The 24,747-nt window shown below is 41.4% G+C and overlaps 1 protein-coding gene across 2 annotated transcripts; it reads left to right on the top strand.

The window, feature by feature from the left end:
* The first annotated feature begins 696 nt into the window (after positions 1 to 696).
* LOC111954595 (S-adenosylmethionine decarboxylase proenzyme) lies at positions 697 to 22,953 on the top strand. Of its 2 annotated transcripts, none has more exons than XM_023974446.2 (9): positions 697 to 907; positions 16,239 to 16,325; positions 20,450 to 20,576; positions 20,767 to 20,869; positions 21,064 to 21,106; positions 21,269 to 21,413; positions 22,030 to 22,122; positions 22,215 to 22,370; positions 22,515 to 22,953. In XM_023974446.2, exons 1-9 carry the CDS (start codon positions 798 to 800, stop codon positions 22,656 to 22,658), a joined length of 1,008 nt encoding a protein of 335 aa, XP_023830214.1. In that variant the 5' UTR covers positions 697 to 797; the 3' UTR covers positions 22,659 to 22,953. The 2 variants fall into 2 exon arrangements, with proteins under 2 accessions (XP_023830214.1, XP_023830213.1); XM_023974445.3 differs by having other exon boundaries at positions 20,725 to 20,869.
* Positions 22,954 to 24,747: the final 1,794 nt, after the last annotated feature.

The following is a 24,747-nucleotide window of genomic DNA, read 5'->3' as shown; positions in this document are numbered from 1 at the left end:
GACGCTGGGCCAATTGTGCGCCGCCCTATGGGACTCCCAATAACGGCCGGTTGTGATACAGCCTAGGATGGAACCAGGGTCTGTAGTGACGCCTCTAGCACTGAGATGCAGTGCCTTAGACCGCTGCGCCACTCGGGAGACATAAACTCGGGAGGCATACTCATGAACAGTCCAAAAAAATGGGGGAGATCAGTTGTAACATTTCATGTTTTATATACTACTCAAATTAACAAATGTGTCACCCTTTTGTAGTTTGACCCAACATGTGCAGGTCTCCAATAGGTTTTTGAATAGAAATAATCAAGTGAGGTTTTTCTCAAGTAGCCTCAACTAGAGGAATAGTCTCCTATACTATCCCCCATTTGACATCTATTGCCTTGAGCTGTTACATGAGAGAGGCACATGTAGCAAATCGGCATAACCATCATTTTGTAATAAGTTTGGAGATTAGCAATGTACACACTTTCGTCATGCTGACAGTTGCCTCAGCCAATCGCCACTTAATGGAAAGGACCCGCCAATGTGATTCGACTAACTTGAGGGTGACGTGATAGGCTAGGTGAATAAAATCACTGTGCAGCCCTCATTCTGCGCTCTCCACAGTATGGCCGGCGATATTAGCTAGCAGTCGCTCTACAGTATTCTCTGTAAAAGGGAAGACGGTAAAACCAAGAAATTACACCTGGATTGCTAAAGGACTGTACTTAATAAATTATAACGATCAAGCAAGGACTAGCTAATTAAGTTGAAAACGTAACCAACATTTAATTTCTGTTATTGGTGTCTGCTGTGCCACGATGGAAGAGAACGGTGCACACTTCTTCGAGGGAACCGAGAAGCTGTTGGAGGTGTGGTTCTCCCGGCAAGATGAGAATAAAGGAACAGGGGACCTCCGTACCATCCCAAGGTTTGTGAAGTGAAGATTTGATTAATTCATGCCTGTCTGTACTTGACTTTGCTTGCTAGCTAAGCTGCTAGCATGTGGCACTGTATGGACTCAAGCAATCCGTCATCTGAAGAAGACTGGCTGTAGAATCAACCCTCAACAATCGCTAAAAACATCGTAACCATGCTTTCTTCCCCTTACTAGATAGTCTGTTTAATGACAACGAGCCCAGTTATCTCGTAAACCACCATAGCATCTTTCACTGGCATGTCATGTGGTGGCCGAATGAATTACCATCCCCCATATTCGACCGCTAACTGTAGTAGCTTGGCGCTTGCTAACGCGGTAACTAGCTGAGTCATTCATTCAATCGGTGTTAGTTAGCTAACGTTAACCATGTCACCTGTTTGTTGGATGGTTCGCTATATGTTGGATAGTCTAGCTACATTTCATCRAACTGTCAAGCATGGTCTCCAGTAAAATCTTTGTATTCTAACATGTTCAGAAATGTATCTAAATATGGCTTGATGCAAGGTATCCGGCTGGCTACGTATTTGAATTCGAGCAAGTTTTTTTTTTCTCTTTCTTTTTTCCTCCCAGGCAAAAGAGAGGGTACGATTGGGTTGAGTTTGACTGCGCGGGTTTTTCGCATACTGCGCATGCATTTGGAGTTACACGTGCATCTTTATGCAGTAATGTATCATGTCGAAAGATAGGTAGTTTACTAAATCTACAACTCAACTTGTGAAGTTGTCATTGTGTAACTAGGTTTAGTAATTTTCCATTTCATTTGTTCTCCTGCGTCACGCATGTGGGCCCTAGCATCATGCTAAGCATGTGGTAATGCCTTGTGGCAACTTAGCCAAATTGTTTTTCTCTTTCTGTGAAGCTTTACATCTGCAATGCAGAATGAACTAAAGCTATAAACATAATCAATAGGTAATGGATAATGATCCGTTTGAGAGTTGATTGCCCACCAGTTATCCGAGAAACGAATCTTCTCATGTGACTTACTCAATCGGACTCAATGCATGAATGGCCTGTAGTTTCATTAACTTTACCTGGAGTCTATCTTGCTACTATTACTTGTGCAGGTACGATGAAATAACAGAGTTCCATGATACTCACTCGTGGTTCTCCAACTTGTTAAACTAGGCCCTTATTTTTTGCATTGCTTCAATATATGTTAAAGGATGTGTTACTATCAACCATACTACAATTATTGAAATGCTCTTGTTTTTAAATTCGTGCGAGTGTTTCTTGTTGTTCCAGCAAACTGCTGTTATGTAAAAGTCAGACAGTAGGGCAGGGATTCACCAACTTTTTTTTCTCCCAGTGATGACCACATTTGGAGAATTTCAAAACCTCACCATGTAAAACAAGTGATTTAATTGGCCAATGTTTGCTTTTTTTATTTGGGGCATGACATTTATTTACAAATTAGCCTGAGTACTTTTGACAGTTTCAATCTGAAGGAAGTATGGTTTGWAGTGACATGCATTAGTTAGTGGATAGTTCAGAAGATCATCCGGCAATTCTGTATTATCTACTGTGTAGATAGATTTTWCTATTCTATATTCCCCAGTTTGATTTAGTGCCTGGTCTAGGCTTGGGCTGTACCAGGATATTTAGAAATAGTCACGTGATTGTTTAACAAAACCGCAAAAAAAGTTGTTCAATATATTTTAAAATGTACTTTAAGCAAGTACCTGCAGTGAACTTGTGCAATACTTTAGGAGACTAAGCAGATGGTGTTCATTTAACGTCGCATCATTTTACATTATGAAGCGTATGTTAGTTCCCCAGAACGGTTGAGCCAGTCAAGTGTTTGTAAATAGCACAGCAGGAGAAAGCAGGAACAGGTGAGGCCAGCTGTYTTTTATGTTGAAAGTGAAGGTGTTTGTTTTTCTCAATAGTGATCAGGAACATTCAACAATAGTTTTCCGTCATAGAAAATAGTATAAATCATTAAGCAGAAAGTGGCTTGTCAATGACAACAGTAGTGCAAAACTTTGGCTGGCAGCTGCACAAGTAAATGAGCTTACAATGAGAACTTTTTTTGGTTGCTAAAAACAATGCATGGTTATATCTTTATCATAAAGAATATAACCAGCTACATTTCCTAAAGTATTAGAGTTAATACTGAAAGTTAATATTGTATTTTACCAGAGAAAAATTGTCTGTAGCAACTAGAGGTCGACCGATTATGATTTTTCAACGCCGATACCGATTATTGGAGGACAAAAAAGGCCGATGCCGATTTATGTAAAAAAATTAAATGTATATATCATATACACACGCGCGCACACACACATTTTTGTAATGACAATTGCAACAATACTCAATGAACACTTTAATTATAACTTAATATAATACATAAATACACACAGCTCTGAAGTGACAATGATACTGAAGAGTCTGCTTAGGAGACAAATACTCAACTGCTTGAATAAAAATAGAGTAAGTTACCTGTGAATGTTGAAAACAAAACTGTAATTTCTATATGCAGGAAATCCTATTTTAATAATGGGCATGGTAAAAATTGACGACCAAAGTGCGAGTCAATAATTCCCATGACACCTTCTAGCAAAATCTGAAAAGCGGTTCCTTCATTTATTCCATAGCAAAATCTGAAAAGCGTTTCCTTCATTTATTCCATAGGATATTTTTAGATTCACTTTAAAATAAGGTCTGTTTCGTGTAGGCTTACACCAACGTGCCAATTTTATAACTGTGTAGATATCCATGTGCCAATTTTATAACTGTGTAGATATCCATAGGACAAGGTAACTCTGATCAATATTGGCTAAATATAAGCGAAGATCTTTTTTTTGGTAGAGTGGATTTATGAAAATATTTTGACAAATGTTACCTTATCCTAGTGAGATTTACACGGGTATCAAAACGCCGAGGCGGTTTAAGCCTGCACGAAACACAGACCTTATTTGAAGTAGATCAAGACATTCTCTATGGAAGACATGAATGGTAAAATAACGAAGGAACCCCTTTCAAGRTCAGCCGCAAGTTATTACAGGAATTATAACGCGTCGACTATTTCTCTCTAAACCATATCGTTGACTAATTCGGAAACTATCACCTCGTTTATTCCGTTCCGTATTTTATCTAACGGGTGGCATCCATGAGTCTAAATATTCCTGTTACATTGCACAACCTTCAATGTTATGTCATAATTACGTAAAATTCTGGCAAATTAGTTCGCAAAGAGCCAGGCGGCCCAAACTGTTGCATATACCCTGACTCTGCGTGCAATGAACGCAAGAGAAATGACACTTTCACCTGGTTAATATTGCCTGCTAACCTGGATTTCTTTTAGCTAAATATACATGTTTAAAAAATATATACTTGTGTTTTGATTTTAAGAAAGGCATTGATGTTTATGGTTAAGTACACATTGGAGCAATGACAGTCATTGATTGTTTTTTATAAGATGAGTTTAATGCTAGCMAGCAACTTACCTTAGCTTACTGCATTTGCGTAACAGGCAGGCTCCTRGTGGAGTGCAATGTAATCAGGTGTTAGAGCATTGGACTAGTTAACTGCAAGGTTGAAAGATTGGATCCCCCGAGCTGACGAGGTTAAAAATCTGTCGTTCTGAATGTTCCTAGGCCGTCATTGAAAATAAGAATGTGTTCTTAACTGACCTGTCTAGTTAAATAAAAGTGTAAAAAAAAAAATATATATAATAAAAATCGGCGGCCAAAAATACCGATTTCCGATTGTTATGAGAACTTGAAATCGGCCCTAATTAATCGGTCGACCTCTAGTAGCAACATCAGTCAGCTGTCGTCTGATAGCATGGCCGTTCTCATCTAAGTGGAGAAATGCAACTGAAGCAAAACATTTGTTTGATGCTGAGCAGAAATTACAATAGAAAGCATTAGAGCTGTGTTTACGAAACGCCACAAGATATATCTTAACCGTTTATCTTTTTCCTGCGTGGAAAAACGAAGAATGTTAGGTCGACCCTTAAGGTTAACTTGCTAGTTAAGGTTGTGGGGCATCTTGTTTTGTCTTGCTGCTGTGCTTGAAGTCAAAGCCCTTTGGATGAGTTACCTGTACAGCTGCCACTGCAGCTTGATTTCCTTGTTTTTTTCCCAATGTTCTGTGCCTGTCAGCGCCTCACCTCTTCTCCYAGAAGCAGGCAGGCCCGTTGCACTTGCAGCTCCGACTCCAGACAGTGTACACAGTACTGTTCTTCCTCCAGACAAGCATGCATACATTTTTTTCATTTGCTTGTAAAATAAAAAAAATTGACGTTCGGTACCTCCTTCAATACATGACTGAAAGTGTGGACACATGCTCGTCAATCATTTCATTGCTATATCATGGGCGTAAATATGAAGTTGGTCCCCCCCTGCCTCTATAACAGCCACCACTCTTCTGGGAAGGCTTTCCACTAGATGTTTTAACATTGCTGCAGGGACGTTTGTCCATTCAGCCACAAGTGCGTTAGTGAGGTTGGGCCTGGCTTGCAGTCGGTTTTCCAATTCATCCAGTCAAGCTCATCCACACCGATCTCGACATAACATTTTTGTATGGACCTCGCTTTGTGCACGGGGGCATTGCCATGCTGAAACAGAAAAGGGCCTTCCTCAAACTGATGCTGCAAAGAATGGTCTAGAATGTCATTGTATGTTGTAGCATTAAGATTTCCCTACACTGGAATTAAGGGGCCTTGCCTGACCCATGAAACAGTCCCAGACCATTCCTACACCAAACTTTACTTTTGGCAATATGCATTGGCACAGGTTGCGTTCATCTGGCATCTGCCAAACCCAGATTTGTCAATCGGACTGCCAGACGGAAACCACTCTTGGCGTGTTGCCAAGAGTCTACCTTTGAGTGATTTATACTATTTTGTAGCTTAAACCATTCAAGAGCCACATTATTACAAGAGCATCTAGCGGCTACCGACGGTTACTGACAACCCCAGTTCTACGAACCAAGCACTATTTAATTCAGTTTCTTTTGCAACCCCATTTTCAAATCAGGCAACCCCCACATGGGGTCACGACCCTTAGTTTGGCAAACACTACATTAGGGCATACACTGCTCTTAAATATCTAGATTGTCCTTGACGTGCCCTCCACCATGCCTCTGTTTGAATGCTTGGTTGGCTGAAATTATTTCCTAAATCCAGTACACAAATTAAGATATCACATTTTCATATTGACAACACATAATCAATCAGACTCTGTGTGCAACTTCACTAGAGCGTTACACTTTGTTACTGGTTTTTCCTTTTCTCCTTTCAGTGTCCATTTTGTTTAAATGTGGAGTGCCAGTCAAGTTTGGACACCTACTCATTCCAGGATTTTTATTTTTATATTTTCTACACTGTAGAATAGTGAAGACCACTGAAATAACACATGAAATCATTTTAGTAACCAAAAGTGTTAAACAAATAAAATAGCCTTAAGCTATACCACATCTGGCTGTGATTGGGAGTCCCATAGGGCGGGGCACAATTGGCCCAGCAACGCCGGGGTAGGCCGTCATTGTAAAAAAATATATATYTATATTGACTTGCCTAGTAAAATTATGAAACTGTTTTGTGCTCTCGACATTCAACCAACTTCACCTGGAATGCTTTTCCAACAGTGAGTTCCCACATATGCTGAGCATTTGTTGGCTACTTTTCCTTCTCTGGTCCAACTCATCCCGAACAGCTCTACTGGGTTGAGGTCGGGTGATTGTGGAGGCCAGGAAAACCCTTGAGTAAGTAGGTGTGCACACTTTTGGCTGGTACTGTTAGGCCTGTAAACCCCTATGTAAAAAGAGATCACAATTCTGCTTGTACACTTTACGTGGATATGCTTCTTAATAAAACCTATTTGAAACAAGCCTTTACACTTTGTTATTATCATGGCATTTAATTGTTATTACTTATAAATTTGAATTTAAGAATGTATGGTTGGAGAGGGTCTCTTTTTTTGTAATGATACATTGGTACATGGCAGTCAAAATAAAGCTGTATATGCCTACCCTTTGCAAATAAAGAAAATATTTATCAAATTGACACACTAAACAATTCACACTAAGCCCTTAAATAATTTTTCAACTTTTCCAGTGGCAATGGTCTTCAGATAGGATGCTCTAATGAGAAATAATCTTGCTTAATCTACTGAAAATAGGCCTTAAACAAGATTAAATCATTACAGGAGCGTTTGACTCCCATTAAAGATGGAGTCTGCACATGCTGCTATATGACTGGACATATAGGCCTATAGAGAATGCTCCCCCAACGTAAAAAGACCTGTCAATCAAAGCCACCAGCATGTCAGACACAAGCAAATGTTTCTCCTTCCTTAGGCCTACCTTAGGCTTTTCGAAAGTAAGCTATAAGATAATAAATTGCCCCAGTATGACAGACAACTAATACACAGCTTGTCTATCGGCATTGATTAATCTAAAATCAAGAATATTCAGTATCAAATTTTAACATGCCAGGTTTGAGTATTGGTGCGCTGTCTACTTGGTGCATTATAGCCCCGCCCCCCTTGTGGCAAGGTTCATGGCTATTCTTGCCAACCTAGGGGAAAGCCTGAGTTCGGTTTTAGAACATAATCATCAGATCTGGGTTAGGAAAGTGTCAGGCTTACAGAATGAATGACAGCGGGTATTAATTTACAGCCAGGGAAGATTAACTGCTCAGACTCTATGGATCAGGGGTGCTGGATGCCTGCCAATGTCCAAATAAGTCCACAAGGGCATCTGATTCACGAATCTGTACCACACACCCACTTATGCCGCTGACTTTCTGTGTCCTCGGGCTGTTGACCAACATTTCTTGGGGTATTGTCTGACTGAGGAATGTTGACCAGAGCTGCCACTCTAGTGGGGAAAGTTCACCTATTCATTTGACCTACATTGAGGGTGTTGCAAACTTGACTAGTTCCCCAGAGACTTGCCATGTGTCCCTGGGTTTGAAGTGCCTATCATTTATTTGGCTGTGTTTGTCCTGGCTTTCCCTTTCCCTCAAATTTCCCAGGCAAGAATGGAGTCTATTGTCACCAGGAATAGCTATAGTGCCCATGTCACACAGATGTGAGCTGATGCAGCGCTCCATTGAGCCACTCGATCGGTACTGGTTACCAGAAGCTTCTAGTTAGGGGGTGACCCAAACTTCATGATTCCTTAAATGAGTCCTGGTCCTGTAAAGGATATTGCCATCAATGTTCTTGTTGCCAGGGTTATTTGCCCAAGGCTTGCACAGTCAGGCAGAATGGTAATTTATGTCAACCATGGAAAATGATGTTTGTGGATGAGCTAAACTATTATAGCTTTTGACATCTATTACTTAAAGGACAATTCTGCCACATTACCAGTTAGAGTGTATATGCACTACTGTAAGATATGATACACTTGTTGTTTCTGTTAGGCATACTGCATGATTCCTTGTTTTTGCCACTTTGAAGCTTCTGATTGCCCCTGTCTATAGCATACTAAGAGTCCCAGGGTGCATTTTGTCAAGCCCAGACTAAGCTTATGTTATGAGTGCATTTCCCATTTTACTTTTGGGTTGTAAATATATTATGCTTGCATGAATGTCATGTTGAATATACATTGATTATACAAAAACATTAGGAACATATCTAGACTGGCCAGGTGAAAGCTATGATCCCTTATTGATGTAACTTTAAAGCTTTGAGACATGGTGCCATTTAGAAAGTGAATTGGTAAGACAAAGTATTTAAGTCCRTTTAAACTGGTTATGGTAGGTGCCAGGTGCACAGGTCTGAGTGTCCAGAACTCCAACGCTGCTGCTGAACAGTTTCCCGTGTATCAAGAATGTTCCACCACCCATAGGACATCCAGCCAACTGGACACCACTGTGGGAAGCATTGTTAACATGGGCCAGCATCCCTGTGGAATGCTTTCGACAGCTTGTAGAGTCCATGCCCCGACGAGAATAGTTCCAATTTAAACAACCTTTGCTAACCATAAGTTACTGTATCTAGTTAGCCTGCTAGCTAACCTGACTGCTACATGGCAAAAAATAAGTATTTGCAACAGCAGTTTCATCTTAGCGACGGTCTTAACAGGCCGACATGTTTGGACTGTTTAACACATTTTTAGAATGTATAGGGTTGCAGCCTGTATATTTGGCGCTAATGTTAGCAATGCTAGCTAAGAATCTAAACCTGCTGCTTCTAGCAGTGTTTTCAACAAGACACATGCGGCCTTGGTGACTCTCCAAGCAATCATCCAACACTGGAYGTCTTTTGGAACTAATATGAAGTTTACAAGTAAATATGAAAATATAGGCATTTGCAAAGGGCACAATGGCTGCAGGCGTGGCGACTTTGGTCCTTCATGGGAGTTTGAGCAGTGACCAGAAATTTGAGTAAGCTGGCTATAAATATCATTAGGTATTCAAGCGTCTATTTTAAAATATTTCCGGACATTATTAGAGAGACGACCAGAGAAACGTGTGTATATAGCTGGAAGATCGCATAWGATCAGCACTACAGATGGTTATTTTGATCACTGAACATGACTGTCCAATTATTGTATTAGTCATCTCAGGGATTCTACTTGAAAAAGTCAGAAGGAATTTCTGGTTTTGCCCCAGCACTGAACAGTCTATAAACAAATCATAAAATTACACATTAAACATTTCGGTTATTATGAAGTGTTTAGTAAAGTGGTGGAGGTGTCCTTTTTAAGGAACACTCCTGGTTTAATTTAAACTGTTTTATGGCTCACCATACTTAAGTTGGCCTAATTGCTATGCATATTACATTTCTTAAACACGCCGACAGATAAAGAGCCAACATCTTTTCAGCACTTGTATCCATGACCGCTCAACTCATTTTCTCTCTGCAGCAGACATTTGGTGAGCAATATGTTTTGAACATCTAATCGCAGTATCGAATCACAATACCTACAGAGTTGTGACAATCTCAATACATGACATATTGGCACGTGTATCATGAGATCCCTAGTTGAGATCTGTGCCCGTGATGTGAGGACTGAATGTTAGACACAGCTGGAGGCTCTTTGCAAATGGATTCTAAACTGGTCTGAGGACATTTTCCTGTTCAAAGGTCACAAAGCCAAAGCGGTTTGAAGTGTGACTAAAGGGGCAGTCAAGTCATTCATGTGGGGTTCTGCCGGTCTTGCAGGATTGCGCAACGCTCCTTCTTAATTTGATTTACTTCACCTCTATTTAGCCAGGTAGGCAGTTGAGAAGTTCTAGCACCTGCAAGGGGATGCCAGGGCTTTGGACCCAGCACAATCCATGAGTATAATATTGGAGCTTGGACTGTTTTCTTGGAAGGTGATTCGGTCAAAATTCAAATCAAATCAAATCAAATTTTATTAGTCACATACACATGGTTAGCAGATGTTAATGCGAGTGTAGCGAAATGCTTGTGCTTCTAGTTCCGACAATGCAGTAATAACCAACAAGTAATCTAACCTAACAATTCCACAACTACTACCTTATACACACACAGTGTATAAGGGATAAAGATATGTACATAAAGATATATGAATGAGTGGTGGTACAGAACGCATGGCAGATGCAGTAATGGTATAGAGTACGGTATATACATATGAGATGAGTACTGTAGGTATGTAAACATAAAGTGGCATAGTTTAAAGTGGCTAGTGGTACATGTATTACATAAATGGCAAGGTGCAGTAGATGATATAGAGTACAGTATATACATATGAGATGGGTAATGTAGGGTATGTAAACATTTATATAAGTGGCATTGTTTAAAGTGGCTAGTGGTACATTTTTACTAATTTCCATCAATTCCCATTTTTAAAGTGGCTGGAGTTGAGTCAGTATGTTGGCAGCGGCCGCTAAATGTTAGTGGTGGCTGTTTAACAGTCTGATGGCCTTGAGATAGAAGCTGTTTTTCAGTCTCTCGGTCCCTGCTTTGATGCACCTGTACTGACCTCCGCCTTCTGGATGATAGCGGGTGAACAGGCAGTGGCTTGGGTGGTTGTTGTCCTTGAATGATCTTTATGGCCTTCCTGTGACATCGGGTGGTGTAGGTGTCTGGAGGGCAGGTAATTTGCCCCGGTGTGCGTTCTGCAGACTCACTACCCTCTGGAGAGCCTTACGGTTTGGGGCGGAGCAGTTGCCGTACCAGGCGGTGATACAGCCCGACAGGATGCTCTCGATTGTGCATCTGTAGAAGTTTGTGAATGCTTTTGGTGACAAGCCGAATTTCTTCAGCCTCCTGAGGTTGAAGAGGCGCTGCTGCGCCTTCTTCACAACGCTGTCTGTGTGGGTGGACCAATTCAGTTTGTCCGTGATGTGTACACCGAGGAACTTAAAACTTTCCACCTTCTCCACTACTGACCCGTCGATGTGGATAGGGGGGTTGAAGTGCGAGTTAACTTGTCAAACAGCTCTGATGGTTTTCACTCACTGTCACTGTCCGTTTAGATCTTTGTCGGGCTAATTTGATAACCCAAAATTGCCATCTATGGAACCGTAAAATGATTAGCTTGGATTAGGGCTGGGCGACAATCCAAATTTGTTTTTGTGACATTCCAAATGCCTGTAAGAATCAAGGTTATTGTTTTATGAGCGTTTTTGTCCCCATGTTGTATTTTTGGTTTTGTCTTTCTCACGTGTGCACCTTACAGTACAGTGCCTTCGGAAAGTATTCAGACCCCTTGACTTTTCCACATTTTGTAAAGTTATAGCCTTATTCTATAATTAATTTAATTATCTACACACTACCCCATAATGACCAAGCATAAACAGATTTTGCTAATTTATAAAAAATAAACTGACATCACATTTACATAAGTATTCAGACCCTTTACGCAGTACTTTGTTGAAGCACCTTTGACAGCATTGAGTCTTGGGTATAACGCTGCAAGCTTGGCACACCTGTATTTGGGGAGTTTCTCCTGTTCTCTGCAGATCCCCTCAAGCTCAGGTTGGATGGGGAATGTTGCTGCACAGCTATTTTCAGGTGTCTCCAGAGATGTTTGATCAGGTTCAAGTCCGGGCTCTGGCTGGGCTACTCAGACATGCAGAGACTTGTCCCGAAGCCACTACTGGGTTGTCTTGGCTGTGTGCTTAGGGTCGTTCTGTTGGAAGGTGACCATTTGCCCCAGTCTGAACCTGCTCCAGAATGCTCAATACTTCATCAAGGGATCTCTCTGTACTATGCTCTGTTTGTCTTTGCTTTGATCCTGACTAGTCTCCCAGTCCCTGCTGTTGAAAAACATACCCACAGCATGATGCTGCCACCATGCTTCACCGTAGGGATGGTGCCAGTTTTCCCCCCCCAGACGTGACGCTTGGCATTCAGGCCAAAAAGTTATTGGTTTCATCAAACCAGAGAATCTCTTCTAATGGTCTGTTTAGGTGCAATTGGTAAACTCCAAGCGGGCTGTCATGTTCCTTTTTATACTGAGTGGCTTCAATCTGGCCACTACTATAAAGGCCTAATTGGTTAGTGCTGCAGAGATGTTTGTCCTTCTGGAAGGGTCTCTTGGCGCCAGAGTTCCTCTGTGGAGATGTCAGAGTGACCGTCTGGTTCTTGGATGCCTTCCTGACCAAGGCCCTTCTCCCCCGATTGCTCAGTTTGGCCGGGGGGGCCAGCTGTAGGAAGAGTCTTGGCCGTTCTAAACTATTTCCATTTAAGAATGATGGCGGCCACTGTTCTTAGGGACCTTCGATGCTGCAGACATTTTTTGGGATCCTTCCCCAGATCTGTGCCTCGACACAATCTTGTCTCGGCACTCTAAGGACAATTCCTTCGACCTCGTGGCTTGTTTTTTTTTCTCTGACGTGCGCTGTCAACTGTGGGACCTTATATAGACAGGTGTCTTGCCAAATCATGTCCAATTAATTGAATTTACTACAGGTGGACTCCAAGTTGTAGAAATATCTCAAGGAGGATCAATGGAAACAGGATGCACCTGAGCTCAATTTCAAGTCTCATAGCAAAGGGTCTGAATACTTATGTAAATAAGGTATTTGTTTGTTTTTAATAGTTGCAAAAATGTCTAAACTGGTTTTTGCTTTGACATTATGGGGTATTTGTGTGTAGATTGCTGAGATTATGCATTTGATTTTAGAATGGGTCTGAATACTTTCCAAAGGCACTGCTTGAGGAGTTGAGCATGCCCAATTTAACTGGAGCAAGATTCCCAAAGGCTGGCGCTTCATGAACTCAGCATGCATATTCCCCCCCCCCCCCTCTTCGGAGGACAGATGTTAGTTTTTTTTTGCTACATATGCATACATGGTACTTATGTAAAACAGTCGCAAAGAATACATACTCTTTAATCCCAACCCTTAGCCCATCCCACCTATCATCATAGACCACCCTCATTTGGTTTCCATGTGCCAGCAGCATACCACCCTGCATACCACTGCTGGCTTGCTTCTGAAGCTAAGCAGGGTTGGTCCTGGTCAGTCCCTGGATGGGAGACCAGATGCTGCTGGAAGTGGTGTTGGAGGGCCAGTAGGAGGCACTCTTTCCTCTGGTCTAAACAAAGATCCCAATGCCCCAGGGCAGTGATTGGGGACACTGCTCTGTGTAGGGTGCRGTCTTTCGGATGGGACGTTAAACGGGTGTCCTGACTCTCTGAGGTCATTAAAGATCCCATGGCACTTGTCGTAAGAGTAGGGGTGTTAACCCCGGTGTCCTGACTAAATTCCCAATCTGGCCCTCAACCATCACGGTCACCAAATAATCCCCAGTTTACAATTGGCTCATTCATCCCCCTCTCCCCTGTAACTATTCCCCAGTTCGTTGCTGCAAATGAGAACGTGTTCTCAGTCAACTTACCTGGTAAAATAACGGATAAATTAAATTAAATTTAAAAAAAAAAACATTAGTTGTGCTGTGATGTTTTACACTTACATTTTTTTTTTTTACCTTTTTCTAATTGCATCCACAGATGAGCTAAAGAACGTTTCCTACGAGTATATTATTTATTGACTGACTATGGCTTTCCAAATTGCCCAACACTGCTATTTGTAAGGTTAATATTAAGTGCACTTTCTTTTTTTATGAACCATTCCTGAACCTGTGACCAGAAACAAGCTACATAGGAGCAATACCAGAATAAATAATCTATTGATTGGTGCGAAGAGACAATCTACAGAGCTGAGATTGTATGCCATATTTCTCTCATTCTGTTGGTGGCCAGAAGGTTATATAATTTATAGACTGTTGAATGAAGTATAGTTTTTGTACCAGTTCATAAACCATGTGCCATGGATTTGGTACATTTTATTTTGCAACCTGTATGGCGCAGTTGTCAACATTTTTGTCCTCAGATGAAACTGGTCTATTTATTCCCTTTTTTTTTGTTTGTTTTTTGACAATTTGTATCTTTAATATATGGCAGGCAAACAAGTTCCCTACATTCTCCCTTTATCACTTACCACAATTTTTGTGGTTGTGCTGCAATCAGTTTAAGTTTGCCTTGAGCAGATATCTCCATATATTTTCGATAACTGCATATGTGACAACTGTCTATTCATATCGTAAATAAATATAATGATATATATATATATATATAAATAAATAAATGAAAAGTTATAATTTGTGAAGGCAAAAAAACAACTTTTGAACAGGATGAGCCTTAATCTACTGGAGAACCATTTTGGATTTGAGTGAAGCTTTTAAGAGGTTTAAAYATTTAATATTTAGTGATTTTTAACACCACTCATCATTATGAAATATTTCTTGCTCATATGATTTAAAAAGAGTTCTCTGGAGTAGGCAGTGCCATTAAGTAAACTGTGATAGGACAAATAGGCAAGTATTTACCTCCATGTTTGCAGAATCTTATCTAGTTTTGCTGACTTTCTATTAAAGTTAATTTTAAGTTCATTAGATTTTTTTGATGTGAATACCAAGTATGTCTACTTCACCATCTGCCCATCTTATTGGTAAACAAGGTAGTGTAAACACTATTTGCATAATATGGTACACACTTGGTTTTAATCCAGAGGCTAGAAAATGGATCAAGATAGTCAGTGAGACTGCCAGATCCAGTTTGCGGACTTAAGATAACTAGTCACCGGCATACATTGACCCTTTGTTTTTATCCCCTTGATTTCCAACRCCTTGATGTTCTTGTTGGCTTTCGCATTTCAATGGCCGTAATAAATAGATATGGAGACAACGGACAGCCTTGTTTGACTCCTCTTAAAAGCTCAATACTTTCTGAGAAGTAACCATTATTTACTATTTTACATCTGGGGTTGCTGTACATAACTTCAACCCATTGTATGCGATTCACCGAAATTAAAGTAATCCAGGCATTTTATATATAAATTGTAGTCKTACTTTATTAAACGCCTTATCAAAATCTGTTATGAAGACCAGACCTGTTATCTTCGTTTCATTATGTTCCATTGTTTCAAGTAATTGTTTATTGCCCATGTAAAAGAAAGTCTAATCAGGATGAACAATATCAGACGTAAAAAAAAAAAAAATCTGTACTATTCATTTTGCCAGGATATTGGCATCACAACATTGAAGTGTTAGAGGCCTCCAGTTTTTTAAATCTGTTATCTTTATACTTAACACCTGGGTTCGGTTTTTAGTAATGAAATCAGACCTTGAGTACCTGAGGGTACCATTTGTATAAGAGTTAAACATGCCAATGGGTATTTGAGTATATCAAAGGTCTGATACCTCCAGTGGTATACTGTCAAGCCCTGGTGTTGATCCAGACTGAAAAGATTGTATTGCCTCAGTTCCTCTTCTGTAAGTTGTCCTTCATTTGTAGTCTACTTGTGTGCTGCTATAACCCCCTTGCTTTAGCTACGGTCATGGCGTTCGCTAAATATTTTCATAAAGAAACTGATAATACATTTCGCTGAACTTGAAATATAAAGATTAGCCGGCTAATCACTAGCACGTGGCCTTGTGTTGAGACCTGTTAATTTTCTATAGCCTAATACCTGCTACAAGAAGTCAGGCATTAGTGCATTAAGCATGGTTCTAGTTACATTTGTAACAAGGGCAATTTCATAGATGGACTTGAAAGCCAGAACAGTGATTATTGCGCACACAAAAGCAGCTAACTATTTTGATTTAATTGTATTGGTCTTTGGAAGGTTTATTTAGCCTATATATCTTGAAGCCCTGAATTCATTTGATTATTGCTGACTGTTTTTAAATGCAGTGTATTTGACCTTTAATTGTACAACGATGCTTATTTAGAACATTTCTTGATGTATATTGTGAGTCGCCCATACATTAGAGTATTTTTAGGCCGTATTGCCCAGCCCTAGCATTGCTCAATGTTTGTTTTAATTTAGTCTGCTAGCAAAGTGTTAACTTCAGTAAAAAAACATCTTCAACAAATGCTTTTGTCTTTTCAGGTTTGAGTGGGACAAACTTCTGGAGAATGTGCACTGTTTGATCATAAGTGTGACGAAGACCGACAAGCAGGAAGCTTATATACTCAGGTGAGTAGTGACCGGATCCCTGTTCGGTTTGCCTCTGTCACCTTGGCACGTACCTTTTTCCTCTTCCAGATTAGGAGGCAGGTATTAGATTTGGGTCATCTAATCTTCTCATTACGAGTGGCTGCATGGAAACTCTTCTCCCCTGGGGTGAAGGGTGTCTCTGGCTCTATTCTGAAGGGCCTAATGACCTGGGTCTTATCTGAACCCAGGTGATAAGTGCCAGCTTTTAGTCCCCAAAAAAGCAGCTAAATAAAACTGGCACCAGCCAATTGTGCGGAAGAAGAGGGAACCCATTGCAAAACAATGCTTTTTAGCCATTGATGGAAATGCTTATCGGTCTATAGGTTAATTTACATCGTTTGGTGGAATTAAATTGGCGCATATCTTAAGTCGTCATGATTCTTATCACACCACATACAAAACTTAGTTTGAGGAAAATCTGTCAGTGCGAGAGCTACAGCTCCTGTTGCTGCAGGAGTGAAACATGCTTTTATTTGACTAATCATGGCGAAACCGTTCAAAATGCAATTTAATGTTGACTGTTTTGATGGACACAATTTAAAAAAATAAAAATGGCCACGCTATTTATTCTCCTCCGGTAGTTGGCGCGCAGCTTCCCATTCAAGTGCTGGCAACGGTAAGCAGGCTTCAGCGCATCACACCACGAGGCAAAGAGCGCTGGAGGCAGTATGTTTTCAAAATGCAATGTAGTTAATTGTGAAACCGCAACATCTTACCTCATAATATGAGATGTACTTGCATTGTCTCYGCTACTTTGAAGGAATCAGTTTCTATAAACGTGGAGGCAATTATTTTAGACTTGCCATTGAAACAAGTAGCTTATATCATGTCCTATTTGTTTTCACATCAACTTTAATTTTCCAGTATCCAAAGGCACAATCCTTGTCATATTAGCGACCCATGCTWGTTGTTGGCTCTTTAGATCTCACTTATTTTAATCTCTCATGTGCAGTGCGCTTTTGAAATATTTTTCCCCATCAAATTGCATTATGGCACAACATGTGCATGTAGMTTACTGCTGTGTGAGCATTGCTGCAAAGCTATGTGTAAACTAGTTAATCACCGTTTTTAAGCTAAATGTTCTGAACAGCCTCAATACCTTAAAGTTATTTTGATGTACTGGTTGTATGAATTGGATCTATTGTTCCACAACTGTCCCAGTCTGGAGGAGGCAATTTCTTTCTTGCACAGAACGACAAGCTTACCAGTAGTATAGGTCAACTTTTCTACTATGTGGGATAGTAGCTAGGCTAGTGATTTTGCTCTTTGTTACTCCTCTTATTGGCTGTGGAAAAGTAAACCTGTACAGTTAATAAAATCTTCAAAGTGCTTGTTGGAATTCGGTAAGGACTACCACCATTGGGTTGCGTGTTCTGTTTAGATTCATTACCGTAATCTAAATGTGATTTGTTATTCTGAGCACGGTGGGTTGATGCCATAATTGCATTAAGCACCCAATCCGTATGTCCAGGAAATGTTCAAATGCTGCCAGTCAAATGTCCTAACAGAAACCCTAATAAAGCTAATATTTTACACATTGTGTTTTTAATGAATATAACTATTGAGTTGAACCTATTTTATAATTGGAGTACTCTGGATGGTTACAAATATCCCAGGGTTAAAAAACATATTTTAGACCAGATATTCCCAAACTGGGGTACGTAAATTCAATTCTCGCCTGAGTAGCCTCATTTCACTGCCAAATGAAATTAAACCATCTAGTGTTCAGCGAAATAAAGTCAAATACAGGTAGCCTAGTCAAATTATTTAACATCCAATCACGTTAACTGTTACTCTCTCGCGGGAATTCCACTGATCCGCATGTAGCCAAATGTTGGTATCTGTACTGATGGTGCAAAAGCCATGACAGGGAGACATAGTGGAGTGGTAACGCACGTGCAAGCAGTTGCTCCCGGTGCCACTTGGGTACACTGCAGCATCCACGAGAGGCTCTTGCTGCCAAGGGAATGCCTGACAGCTTGAAATATGTTTTTCGAGACTACAGTTAATGGTAACTTTGTTAAAGGAAGGCCCCTGAACTCGTGTATTTTCTGCACTATTCAATGATATGGGCAGTGACCATGTAACGCTTTTACAACATACAGAAGTGCGCTGGTTATCAAGAGGCGAAGTATTGACGTTTRTTTTTTAAATATAGAGACTAGCTTAGTTTTCTCTGACCATTTTCACTTGTCTGACCGCTTGCATGATGACGAGTTTCTCGCACGACTGGTCTCTGGGTGAAGTGTTCTCGCCTGAATGATCTGAATCTAGGATTACAGAGACTCCGCAACTATATTCAATGTGCGGGACAAAATTGAGGCTATGATTAAGACGTTGGAGCTCTTCTCTGTCTGCATTAACAAGGATAACACACAGGTCTTTCCATCATTGTATGATTTGTGTGTGCAAATGAACTCAAGCTTACGGACAATAGCAAAGCACGAGTTGGGTGCGCAATTACGCAGGTACTTTCCCAAAATGGATGACACAAACAACTGTATTCGTTATCCCTTTCATGCCCTGCCTCCAGTCCACTTACCGATATCTGAACAAGAGAGCCTCATCGAAATTGCAACAAGTGGTTTTGGGAATTTAATTTAATCAGATGCTCAGTATTCTGCCTTCGCAAGTCACATTAAAACACTGATGCCCTTTGCAACCACGTACCTATGTGAGAGTGGATTCTCAGCCCTCACTAGCATGAACTAAAAACAGGCACAGACTGAAATTATTTAAGACTCTCTCCAATACAACCCAACACTGCAGAGTTATGTGCATCCTTTCAAGCACACCCTTCTCATTAACCTGTGTTATCATTTTTGATGAGCAAATAAGGTTATATAGATGGCTGAAGAGCAACATTATTGATTATTATATTATTTGTGCCCTGGTCCTATAAGAGCTTTGTGTCACTTTCCATGAGACGGGTTGTGACACTCACTCTTATGTTTAATAAATGTATTGTATAGTGTGTGTGGCAGGCTTACAATGATGGCAAAAAAAAACATTTGAGTGTGCTGATCCTGGTGCTAGAGGGGGTACGCAGCTGAAGGTTTGAAGGGGTAAGGGACTAAAAAGTTTGGGGACCTAACAATGTAGTAAACCTTTTGTAAAGTTATTCCACGGATCCTTTGGCCAAAATGTGTAAAATCTTTTAGTAAGAGTCATTAATGTATTTGATATCTGGCTGTGGCGGACCCCACTGAGACCAATGGACTAGGGTGTCATCTGAGTGGGGAAGTTGTGAATGCCGAGGTCTCCACTCCTGCCGGTTAGGTCCCACCTACAACCCTCAGAGAGCGCACAGATCACAAGGGAGGTGGTGGATCCACCAACCTTGACGGGATCAGAGCTAGCTGTGAAGTGTCAGCTGTCCACTGTTGATGTTATGGGAACGGCGTAGTCCTGACTCAGGAAAGGACTACTTGTGATGGCTTGAATGCAAGTAGACAAAACATGACTGATCTTCAACTCCTACCGTCTCACTGGCTATGCTATAGTCAACTGACTGTTCCTTATAATAATAAAAACATCACCCTGCACGTCTCCCTAGTAGTAGTRTGACTAATGCCTTGTTCACACTGGCAGTTTGAAGTGAACCTGAGTCATTTGATGACTTACTCGCATATGTTTCGCAAGGTGTTTAATTACGTGGGCCCTCAACTCTGGACCTCGAAGCCAGTTTCACTGCATTTTGTCATTGTTCCCCTCTAATCAGGGACTGATTTTAGAACAGACACCAGGTGGGTGCAATTCATTATCACGTAGAAGTGAACCAACAGGCTCCAGACCTCGTAGGGTAAGAGTTGAATACCCCTGCTCTGTAGAATCATTTGTAAGCTGTCATTAAGGGTAATGGGTGGCATGGCATCTTTAAGCAGACTCTCTGGGTGCCTAGCTGGAAGGCTTACAACCTTAACTGGAAGTTGTAGAAACTCAAACCCGGGGAAACAAATTTGTCTATTTTAATACTGAACACAGTTGGTTATATTGGATGTCAGTTGTGTTCGTGTCACAAATGTAGGCTTAAGTATATATTTAACTGTACATGTGTAACATGCATAACTAATATTCATTTTCTGTCTGTCCCTTTTTTCCAGTGAGAGTAGCATGTTTGTCTCCAAGAGACGTTTCATTTTGAAGACCTGTGGAACCACCCTCTTACTGCAAGCACTGATGCCTCTGCTGGAACTCGCCAGAGAGTACTGTGGCTTTGACGCCATCGAGGTTAGTGTGACACCCACGCATGACCTACATGTTTCTTAAAACCACGAATTTCCCGCCATTTATAAACCATGTTATGCGTCAAGACATTTTGTGAGGCTCATGTAATCTTTGTGCCGTCTTGTTTTTGTGGTGACGTTCTCGTGGACAGGATAGGTCAGAGGTTTTAACTCCATCTCCTCACTACCTACAGAATTTCTTCTATTCTCGCAAGAACTTCATGAAGCCCACCCATCAGGAGTTCCCTCATCGGAACTTCCAGGAGGAAGTGGAATTTCTCAGCCAGATTTTCCCAAGTAAGTACTAATCCCCCCCATGCTCTAAATTCCATTCTTGAACTCTAATCACCATGGGCGTGGCTGGTAATTCATGGATGGGTGAGTCAGCGACTCTATACAGGCTGCTGTTGTATCCTCTACTGATTTTAGAAGACAGTGTATGAGACATGGGCACATGAGAGAAAGAAATGACATGCAGTTCTCTTTTCCAGACGGAGCAGCGTACTGTATGGGACGTTTGAACTCTGATTGCTGGTAAGGTCATATCAACACTTGATACTGAAGGAATATGCTCAAGATACTGTTCCATTGATGACAATGAATAATGCAGTGGACGTTGCCATTGTGAAACTAACTACACTGTCCAGTGCTGGTGAATGTGTTCATGTTTTCTTGTACGCCGTTGTTTCCCTGCAGGTACCTGTTTACTCTGGATTTGCCAGAGTTCTGGGAGAACGAGCATGCGGATCAGACGCTGGAAGTTCTGATGAGTGACCTTGATCCAGCAATTATGGACCAGTTCTTCATGAAAGACGGTGTTTCTGCAAATGATGTCACTCGTGTAAGGCCCACTGACTAGCAATGTTCTATATTTGTTGATTCCTTTAAGAGGGGTCACTCAGTAGGGCACTGTTCAGGGGGACCTGTCCTTAAGACATTCATCTATTGTGGTTTTGTCTAATTACCTTCCCTAGTGATTGGTACTAATATGGAAAATATCTGGGGGGGGGGGGGTTTCGATGCGGTATTGGTTTTATAAAAATACGTGGAAGTTAACACAGTTGAAATGTGTCTGAAGTTGTGACTGCTGCTTGTTTGCCCATTGGGCCAGATGTGAATGTTCTGGGGGGGCCTAACTTAGCAAACCAGTTGCTATACAATTGGAAGCTCATCAACTGTTGATGTCCCATGAGCAGGCAATTATATGTTGATGGCCTGTGGTCTGTGGAAGGGGTTTTGTGCARGCAGGGATTTATTTTTTTAAACGATCGTGTAGGTGAACGGGAAGAATAAACCAATATCGCGATATGCCTTGCTCATATCGATATCAAATGATCTCTATTGGTGCCCACTAGCAATATTTTCCCCTTATTGTATAGATAAACACCATCATAAAGCTGACTGTTCATCAGTCAATTAGTTGCTGTTTTGTAGTGTAAATGTTTCTGTCTTTTCAGATGAGTGGAATTCGTGACCTGATACCAGGTTCTGTGATTGACGCCACAATGTTCAACCCATGTGGATACTCAATGAATGGAATGAAGACTGATGTAAGTGGATCTTGTCAATGGGGTTGTCTTCAGGGTCTTCTCTGCAAATACACCTGGGACGTTATCGAAAACCAATGTCTTTTGTCTTACAGGGGACTTACTGGACGATCCACATCACTCCAGAGCCAGAATTCTCCTATGTCAGCTTCGAAACCAACCTCTCTCAGACGTCCTACGACGATTTGGTCAGGAAAGTTGTGGACGTGTTTAAGCCAGGAAAATTTGTGACGACGCTATTCGTTAACCAGGTATGTTCTCTTTCAAAATGGTTCGGTTGTTGCTTGTGAATGTTCGGCTCTGTTTTTCAGAAATGTGCTATATAATTGACTCTTTATGGCTTCACTGTACTTGGCATTTTCACCGTTAACAACTTTTTTTTCTCTTTTCTGTAGAGCTCCAAATGTCGCAGTGTCTTTTCTTCCGCCCAGAAACTCGAGGGGTACAAGCGCCTCGACCGCCAGTTGGCCCAATTCAACGATTACAATTTTGTCTTTACTAGTTACGCCAAGAGCCGCCAGCAGAACCAGCAAAGTTGAGGTTTAAGAATGAAAAAGAAGCGTAAGAAGAAAGGCGGCTGCGTAGGAGGGCTCGCCCCCCGTGGCTGTCTTTCTGTCCTAGCGGAGAGGCCCACTACACTCTGCTGCCATTGTCCAGAATTTCTTGGTATCGAGGCCACAGGCCCTAATAGTTTGAATTGTATGCATTGTTGTACCTATAACTTAGCTCTCTTGCATGAAAGCTCTTTTTTCTGTTTAGATAGTCTAGTGCACTCTTGCTGTGATCTTGAAGTGCATGTAGAGGAATTAAACATGCTCTGTTTGAGGCTGTCCAGCCTTGCCCCGTGTGCCCAGTGCAGCGGCCCCTTCCTGCAGGTCTCCCCCCTCATTCCCCACAGACAGGGCTTCCGTGCCCACTAGTCCAGGGCCCTGACATGCTCAGATGGGTCCACCTCTATGTGCTTACCAATTTTATAAAAAAATGTTTAAGTTGAAATGCATTCTCCCCCTTCACTGATTTGCTGCTTATTTGATCTGTTGCAAATGTGTCCTTTGTTTTTGACCTTTGAGAGCACTTTAAGAAGTTTTCAGCTCGCGCAGGACTCCTCAGTACCCAAACGTAAAACACCAACCCTTTTTTGGCTTATTGAATTTCATGACGTTGGTCTTCGAGTGATTATGGCCCAAAGCTCACAATCTTCTAATGTTATTTGTCATTCAGCATCAACCTAGTTAATTAATTCCTTAAATCAAAATGCCATACTTTGTCAGTGTTTCACTACCAGAGGATTGGATAGAGGCTGACTGCTGTGCAATGTGATCTAGTTCTTGGCTGTAAACTGCACCGGAGCCAAAATAATTATTGCTAGAATTGTTAACCCCCCCCCCCCCTCCTGTTCAGTCAGCCATGCTTCTCTCCACCTCGACAATAAATGTAGCTGTTGAATGTGTCCACAAAGACAGGCTTTCAACTTTTTCCCATGCAACAGTATGCGTTAGTGTAAATTTAAAATGTCCAMTTGTGTACTTCATGGTATGGGATGTGTAATACATGTTTACATTTACACCAAGGCTCCTACATTTATAAACTGGGTGGRTCGAGCTCTCAATGCTGATTGGCTGAAAGCTGTGGTATATCAGACGGTATACCACACCCCCTTGTGCCTTAATGCTTAAGTATACTGCACCAACAGGAAGCGTCTGGTTCATAGTATACTCTGTTTTAAACACTTAATTTATCCAATAATAATTGAATACATTATAAAAAGTTCAAACTTGACACGTCATGTAAGAACAAAGGCTGTGCCAACCGTGAATGTTGAGGGCCATGTTTAGACTAGAGGAGCCTGTTGAGGGGCTTTATCTGAATGTAAATGACTCGAGACTCAGTAGTCGCCTTGTCGCTGTGGTGTGGGCCAGAACAATGCCCTCTGCCATCCAGCGTGGTCAGCCATTGTCCCCCGGCCCAGCGGGTCTCCCCATAGCACCCTGTGAGACTGTCAGCTGGCCCCAGAACCATGCTTGACAGTGGCGCTCCTGGCTGCATCGTGTGTCCCTGAATGGAGATAATGACTCAGACTCTGCTTAGTGCAGCGGTTGCCCAGCAAAGCATTTCTTTCATAAACAATGTACATCCTCTCTTTCCCCCCTATACAGGAATCAGTAAGCGCACAATAGAGGCCCACCAATCTGAGCATGCCAGGGTGATCCCGGATCATTCCACACAACTGTTGCATAAACCATTTTATTAATTTTATTGTGCGCAGACATTTTGCAGTGAATTGGTCCCAAATGTGACTCCACTGCAGTTTTTTTGGAGCACAATCCATACCCTTTGTTCAGTGAGGGGAAAAATCCTGTGACGCTGTGGTGCATGTGACTACTAGTTCTGTATTGCTTGACAGTGTAGTGTGCTGCGGTCTGTTCCTCCTGTGTAGAGTGATGTGCTTCACCTTCCAGTTTTATCAGCTAATGTAGATGGGACTGAGGCATCCTGATGTTTTATTGAACAGGTGGGTTGGGGTTAATGTTTTTACTTTGCCACCTTAGTGCTGAAGGCAGGCCCTCATCTATATGGTTACTATACAGATATTGATGTTTGGCATTTTGAGTTTCTTATATCTTTTTA

Source organism: Salvelinus sp. IW2-2015, linkage group LG28, assembly GCF_002910315.2.
Source record: "Salvelinus sp. IW2-2015 linkage group LG28, ASM291031v2, whole genome shotgun sequence".
NCBI classification, from domain to species: domain Eukaryota; kingdom Metazoa; phylum Chordata; class Actinopteri; order Salmoniformes; family Salmonidae; genus Salvelinus; species Salvelinus sp. IW2-2015.
This window is presented reverse-complemented; position numbering and strand designations above follow the sequence as displayed.

Coding starts and splice junctions, on each gene's coding strand:
- LOC111954595 (XM_023974445.3), top strand. CDS start 798: ATGGAAGAGAACGGTGCACACTTCTTCGAGGGAACCGAGAAGCTGTTG. Junction 908..16,238: donor GACCTCCGTACCATCCCAAG/GTTTGTGAAGTG, acceptor TTGTCTTTTCAG/GTTTGAGTGGGACAAACTTC. Junction 21,414..22,029: donor CTGCAAATGATGTCACTCGT/GTAAGGCCCACT, acceptor CTGTCTTTTCAG/ATGAGTGGAATTCGTGACCT.